The sequence below is a fragment of the Rissa tridactyla genome, chromosome 1 (genome assembly GCF_028500815.1).
Source record: "Rissa tridactyla isolate bRisTri1 chromosome 1, bRisTri1.patW.cur.20221130, whole genome shotgun sequence".
Classification (NCBI taxonomy): Eukaryota; Metazoa; Chordata; class Aves; order Charadriiformes; family Laridae; genus Rissa; species Rissa tridactyla.
The window spans coordinates 84643393-84650932 of record NC_071466.1 but is presented as its reverse complement, the minus strand read 5'-3'; the positions used below and the strand labels follow the sequence as shown (position 1 = coordinate 84650932).

Below are 7540 nucleotides of genomic sequence, written 5' to 3'. Positions count from 1 at the left end.
TACAATCCAACAGGAACTAGTTTTTCCCTGAAGGTCAGTACATAGTGTGAATTTTTTAAAGTGCTAATAATGGGTCGTTCTTTTTGTTCTTTTTTTTCAGTGCCAGTTGGTAACATCATCTGTTAAAGATGAACACTACACGCTTATAAAACTATAAAGGGATCATTTCTAAATACTGATTTGTGTGACTCAAAGACATTGATGACAAACAAGGTATTTTACATTCTTTATTAGTAATGAAAATATTCCTCAAAGACATGACTCCACTTGCAATTTGCATAGCTCCGTCAAGAAGGAAATAAAGCTCCTCTCTTTTCTCTTACTTGTTGAATAGATTGAATATCTACAAACTAAGTAGGAAGTTAAAATTATGTCACCAGAAGTAGTAACATCCTCTTAAATACTGCTCGATGTCCTCGTGAAGTAGAAAAAATGAAATAGAAGACTTAAGAATAGTCTTGAAAAGGACTTTAAGCAATAAAAGCTTGTAAAATTTGTAAAAAAGCTAGACAAATAATACTTTAGAAACCCTGACCTTGAGTGATAAAATACAGTAGTGCTACACTCAAAGCGTGTATTAGAATAACTCATTAAAAAAGTGTACTCTGCTTCTTGCACGTCAGTTTTTCTGTTTGCATTGCTGCGTTAAGTTCAAGGCACAGTTTTCATGGTTTTGGTTTTTATAAAGAAAATTATACAAAAATACGCTACTAGTAAGGCAAATATTAAAAATAGGATTAAATCCGGTATACTCCAATAGCCATTATCAGGTATCTTCTGGGCATAGGCCAGAAATTAGTATAACATTGTCCACTCCAATTTCTCCAGTTTTGCCCTTCCCACGTTCTGATTCAAAAGTGACCTGTCGTAAGAAAAGAGAGGTATTGTCAAAATGTCATTTATCCAACCATTTAGCAACTTGTAATGTTAATTAATAATAATGCTATATTTGAGAAATGTTTTACCACAATACAGGACTTAATGACTTAAATCCTTGCAGTTCTTAGATTTTCTGTGTATTATTTGAACTAGACTGATAATCTTCTGCAGATTTACAATACCGAATGGATTCCTTTAATAAGATTACTTATTTCCATTGTACAGAGAAAATGCAAATTGAGTGAAATCCTCTTATAATAATGTAGTTTTACCACAGTATGGGATGCTAGCGCACTCCTTTTCTTGAAGGCATTACAGCTCTTTGTTTTCAATCTATTTTGATCCTTAGTTTTGAGAGATATATATACTTTATATATACTACATATATAGTGTATATACTACATATATTTTTTTATATATATAGTATGTATATGTATAGTATAGTATGTATATTGTATCTAGAAAGTAGGTTCATTTTTATGAATACGATGGCTGGGGTTTTTATAGTCTGATTTACATTTATGTAAGGGCTTTTCTATATCATTCCAGCAGTGCAAAGAACCTTGAAAAGAGCTTGCATTTCATTTATAATCACAGTATTCAATTATACAGTGGAAGCCTTTACACAGCACTGAAAATGTTCAGCCACATAAAAGAAAACCAGGCCCTAGAACTTCAAGGAGAAACTATCTGAAGCCCTGATTGAGGCAGTTTTCAGACATACATCAGTGCATAGTGTTCCCTGCTGGCTAGCTAGTATGTCTTGCTCCTAGGGCAATTGGCCACCCTTGATTATACATGATGTCTCCCCTTGCACTAATTATCTGGCCTAGCGTGGTTTGAGAGCATCCTCTTCTATGAAAAAGGGATAATTTTCATTTTTCCAACAACATATGTTTGCTGGAAATATGTTTCTGTTGCATGAGATATTAAAGAGAGATTTTCATTGTTTGTGTTAATTTATGATCTGATGCAGTTTTTACAAAATGACGGTATTACTGGCATCAGTGTTCTAACCAACTGGGGTAATTCAGTTCTGAAATTACAACCGGATAGTAACTTTTCTGCCTCCTAAAATCTGTGCTTCTGTTTCCCATTTCAGATAAGCCTTTCAATTGCCAGTAAGCGATGCCTATAAAACAGTTGGTGGAACACTTGAGGATTAGGAAATTAAGCTGTTATGTTGATTATGGTAGTTGGCTTATAAATCATGTTACACTTACACTGTTGGTTGTTTCAGCCCCCTGAAATATATCTATTTTTCCAGTTCTCCACCTTTCATCTTTTCCTTTGTTCTGCTCCCAGACAGGAGTGGGTTTTTTGTTTGCAAGGAACACTCGAAGTTTCCCCACTCTCTCGCCAGCAAGCCGATAACTGAAAATCAAGCAGTAGCTGCTCTTTGGTTTGAGGTCGGTGAGGAGAAGTTTTAGACGCCCCATATCCTTCTTGTGCCCCACAAAGGCTGGAACTGCCATGTAGTACCCATCACCTTGTAACAAAAAAAAACAGGAAAACACATCTTTAATGGACTTATGTATTAGCAAATTGAATATGTATTTGCTAAGAAAATACGTGGAAGCTGTGTTACTTCAATACTTTAAAGTCAGACTGGAGAAAAGCAGCAGGGAGTGTATTTTACAAGGAATACGCTTGCGCTGCTGGAAGTCAGATCAGTTTACAGAGGACATGAGTTTGTATTTCATTGGCAATTACAGTCATTCTTCCTTGCACTACCTTTCAAAGGCAAAATCGTATCAGTTTTTCAAATGCAACAGCCTGAAAGATGCTGCTGTGCCTCTGAGTTCAGACCATTTCCAGTACTTGAGCTATCTCAGTACTTTCTCCACTGTCCCCTGCAGTGATGACAAACTCATAAAGGAACTGACAGTTTATTCCCCAAATCCTGGAGGACCAATGAAATGACAGAGATCCACAAAGTGATAAAGGGCTAAACCATCTGAGCCCATAAATAAAGTCATAATCAGCAGATATAAGTTTGGGGAGGTTAAGGTCAGGGTCAAGTCTTCCTGGAAGTGACAGGACAGAGAAGGGACTTGGGGAAAAGGAAATATATACAGCAGGAGCAGAAGGGATACTGAAGAAAGACTGGGATGGAAAGACCGTGAGGGAAGATGGAGGCTACGTGTGTGTAGGAACTGGAGCAGGTCGCCTGTAGGATCTGCAGGATCCACTGGTCCCTACTGCACTAAGTTCTGCAACGGTTCCTGTGTCACAGGGGAAGAGACATCCTTTCAAACAAGTTTCTTCAGCCCCACCTTTTTATATACACCAGCACAACAGTCACACATTGCACTCGCAGAGCTCTCTCTCAGGTTTTAGCAGGCCTGGCATCGGTACCACGTCAGGTATCGGTTGTTCTTGAAGAGCCCACTGCCCTTGGCTCATTCTGAGGAATGCCGTCACTCATTTGTCTTGCAGAGTTTGAGATTTCTGAGCAATTATCACAGTGCTGTCTAAGCCATGGATTGCCACATCCATCTACATGGCAGATATGTGGTTAAACGCCCTACCGGTCTTGGAGAGACACAATGCGTAACTAATAAGGTTTCCATTGCCTTGTACCTTGCAATTCTGAACAGCTATATTCTAATCCTTTTTCTCATATTTTGATACATTTGTGTTGAAATATGTTGCTGATAACCATTTGCCACTGGATATTTCAAAGAAACGATTACCACTCCCAGAATTCTCTGCCTCCTTTTTTCTTTTATAAAGATAACCCACTGGAGGTGTCCCTGCCCATGGCAGGGGGGTTGGAATGAGATGATATTTAGGCCCCTTCCAACTCTAACTATTCTATGATTCTATGATAGGAAAGCTAATTCTTGATTCCGTTTTCCCCTCCATCCCCCCTTTTTTTTGGGGGGGTGAGCCATCAAATCAAAGCATAACTAAACGACAAATATTTAAATACCTCTATCTCGATCAGCAGGATTCCAGTCAAAGTCATCATCAGCATCTTGTTTCCAGTCGCAGACCCCTCGACTGAAGCTGCAATCAACTGCAAAAAAAACTGGCAATGGAGACTTGGAGATAAGAGGAGCACTATATCATAAGTACTGATAAAAATAATTTGCTCTTTATTCACCCAGTTATGAATTCATAGGTCATTCTAAAATTATCTACAATCAGAGTTCACATAGTGATGACCTACATTAAATTGAAGAGAGAAAATATTAGAATTTATGTGGTAGTTCTTTCTTTAACTCACAAGAAAATCTGTTGTGTCTTTTTACTGCCAGTCTCCCATCTGCACATGAGTTTATATGCTGTGACTCCTGTCCACTGAGTGCCTGCTGATCGCCACATATAGTTGGAGGTGTTAGTTTTGAACTCTTGCATGATAAATGGTTTGGGATCTGCCAACTTTAGAGCTTTCCTCCCTCCATTTGTTATACTGCTGTAGTTGTAATCAGCCAAGATGCTCGAGCTCCAGTTCTATCCATTGAAAGAGAAAAGCTGGCCTCCCATGAGAGGAATCCTTTATGCTAGCACCTGATACTCATCCTCCATGGAGCTGGGAATAGCCCAAATCAGTTGACCTTTAGAGCACACTGAAAAAGGGTGCCACCCAGAGCACACCACAGCCTTCGTGACTGCGCAGATGAAAAGCATTACATACACAGAGAAAGAAACACTGTGCAAGGCAAGCATGACAGATCAGATTAAGAATAATACATCAGCCGTTTGACTTTCCTCAGAAAGAGGCATCCTTCTTGTTCTTTTCATGTATTTTATCATGAGACAGAGAAGTGCAGTACATGGCATTTAGAGAACTTTACTGTATAAATCCGTTGTTTCTGAGAGTACTGCATTTGAATTGGAAGAAACCCAGTATCTTACCCTTTGTGTCAGACAGCATATCAGTCTATTTTGTTGGGTTTTTTTAATTTTCTTTTAAGATTTGGAAGCATTTGTGGATTGTTTTTGGGTGAAACCCACCTTGTCCTAAAAATAATCTCAGCTACAGCCAATCACAGCCTTTCAGCCCCTGCCCACTTGTCTGGTAACTCCCCAGGAGGATGCTGCTGCCCTGTAAACACATCAGCTCCATACGATCTTTCAATCCCCCCTTTTGGATTCTGCTTTTTTTCTGTGGCTCTCGTAAGCAGGTCTTTATAGTCAGCTTTGTGATTCTGTCCATCACAGGGAAACTGTTTCCCACCAGAAGAGAGGGGGAGAGTGCCCTTTGATCAGCTTTTATACTCTGCTTTGACCAGACCTACACTGCAGTCTGTTGTGGTTCCCAAGAGGCAGTAAAGTTTTCTGTTTGAAAATGCATGAAGCGGTTTCCTAAGGCATGGCAGAAGCCTAAGTTGTTTGTGTACCTAAATTGGCAGGTCTTGGACCTTGTATGCTCCCCTGACTGATTTTACAACAATTTTTTAATGTGAGAAAGAACAGGTAGTATCATCTTACTCTGATATCCACAAGACTTACTGATGAATTGTGAACCATCATAAATTCATAGCCAGGCTATTTAAGATTCAGGGTAAATATTTATTCAGTCTTGTTCAGGGGAGACTTCTATTGACTTCTGACAGAGGACCAGGAGAAAAACCAAGAGAACATGGCTAAAGGACATTGTTAAAGTATGTTTTGAAAAGGATACAAAAAAAACTTCTCACATTTGAACTGGCTGAATGGTTTGGCCAGATGCTGCCTCTAATGTGCTCACCGAACCTTTGGTTTATGTTAAAGGCTTTTAAACTGGTTCTGGCTTGGCTGTTGTTATAAAAATACACAATACATAGGAAAATAAATGCTGTAGAATGAAAATAATCTACCTTCTTGCTTTGGTCTTGACACTGGAACTTTCCTCTGTGCCAGGAGAGGTCCGAAGGCAGCTGCTTCTTTCACCTTGGGAACTAGAGAAGACAACTTGTCAAGTGCTGAGTTATCACATGAATAGAAAATGGGACTTTATTCCTTTACACCAGTTGCCATCATTTCTTTAAATAACTCAATGGATGTGTTTTCCACTCCACCACCAAATTCATGTTCCTAACCCCAGTTAGATACTAACTCTGAATTTTAAAACTTGGTTTAAATTGCTGTTTCGTACAGCACTGTGCCTTCTAAGCTGTGGGCAATGGAGATGCAAGATTCACAAGGTCATAAAACATTGAACATGATCTTTCTTTGGCGTGGTGATCTGCTTTCTTGCTACAAAAGTTCAACTGAAGTTTTGATTGAAGTACCTGAACTATGCTAGACAGCGAAGACAATGACTCAGTGGCTTGGCAGCACTTTGCCAACCAGCAGCCTCAAAAAATGAGTAATGTCAGAGACTTGGTAAAAGCCATAAACGTTGGGGGATTAAGGGCCCACAGCTCTGTATTCAGGTAAGTGATAGGTGGTGCTGCTCTAACAGAAGCCCCAGGAAATTATTTTTCTGAAGCCGTACTCTCTTCTGGGGTACATGTTCTCCTGCAAACCTGATCAGCTCTGCTGTCTGTTGGGAAGGAAGGGTGCAGCAACTGCCCTACCTCTTCCTCACCCTCCCTGCAACAGCTGGCAAGCACAGCCTGATGTTTTGATAGCCAGTGCCGGTGAAAATCCCCAAACAAGTTCCTGTGTAAAAATTGGTTGACGTGTCTTGTGCCAAACTGGACAAGTCGGTACAGCAGCACAGTCAATGAATGTTAGGCGCATTCTCTAAGATACTGGCCTAAAGGAGACAGTAACTCAAGCAGCACTATTTTTCAGCAGCAACCTCAGAGACCAAGGCAAAATCTCTCCTGTCTGATGAGCTACAAAGGTATACAAGCTTGCAAACTCTTATTTACTCTAAGTAATACTGTAAAATAAGTATTTTTAAAGTTCTGTGATTAAGCTTCTTTTGTAATATTTTAAGTGATTAGTAGAGAAGGGCACTCACTAAAAAAATAAAAGATAGTCTCACCTTCTTTGTGCAGAGCCTGTGTAAGTAATTAATCACACATGAGATAAGGGGAAGCTCTGCTTTCACTGGCAGAAGTTTCTATCCTTTGCAAACACATATGCAGATGATATCTATGATATATACAGTCACACTTATGAAAACAGGAGGAACTTAAATGTGCCATTTTAGAGGAGGACCCTTTGGATTACTGCATACAGAAGGTGTTAGTGGAAAGCCTGACAGACTGAAGTTCACTTTTCAGCCACGCCATGTGGGCAGCGCTCAGAAAAGCTCAGACTTCCTCAACAGTGACAGATGATAGGAGCTATGGAAATGAAAATTACTTTTCCCTACTCAGCATTATATCATACATGCTATTAGAAAGTTGCAAATGCCAAATGTTTTTAAAGTTATTACTTTCACATGCATGCACATTTGTTCAGAGGGGAGTTTGTTCCCGTGAGTTCCACTGAGCTAGGGCTTTCCATTGAAATACTCCAACATACTCACAGTCGTAAACACATACTCAATTTTAAGAATATACTTACAACCTAATGCAATCCAGAGCCTCCTAGCACCATAAAGACTATGCCATCTACTTAACCTTTCTTCTTCTTCAGAACTGTCAAAAATTGTTCTGTGTGTACACCAGAGAAAACACACACTAACGAAGAGGCCCTGGAGGCACTTCCAGAGGTGCTGAATTGAGCCGAGAAAGGAGACTCATGCGATCTTACGAGCTTTCTGATGAACTGC

The 7540-nt window shown here is 39.6% G+C and overlaps 1 protein-coding gene across 2 annotated transcripts in view; it reads right to left on the bottom strand.

Annotated features, from left to right (window-relative positions):
• Positions 1–214: 214 nt before the first annotated feature.
• The window catches only part of EGFL6 (EGF like domain multiple 6), a 43619-nt gene continuing 36293 nt past the window's right edge, over positions 215–7540 (bottom strand). Inside the window, exons 9-12 of one of the 2 annotated variants that reach the window (XM_054188925.1) lie at positions 5688–5768; positions 3815–3913; positions 2103–2368; positions 215–862 (exon numbers count right to left, since the gene is read on the bottom strand). In XM_054188925.1, the coding sequence (XP_054044900.1) occupies positions 767–862; positions 2103–2368; positions 3815–3913; positions 5688–5768 (542 nt within the window). In that variant the 3' untranslated portion in view covers positions 215–766. The remainder of the gene's footprint in view (positions 863–2102; positions 2369–3814; positions 3914–5687; positions 5769–7540) is intronic. The other variant, XM_054188927.1, reaches the window with a different exon arrangement.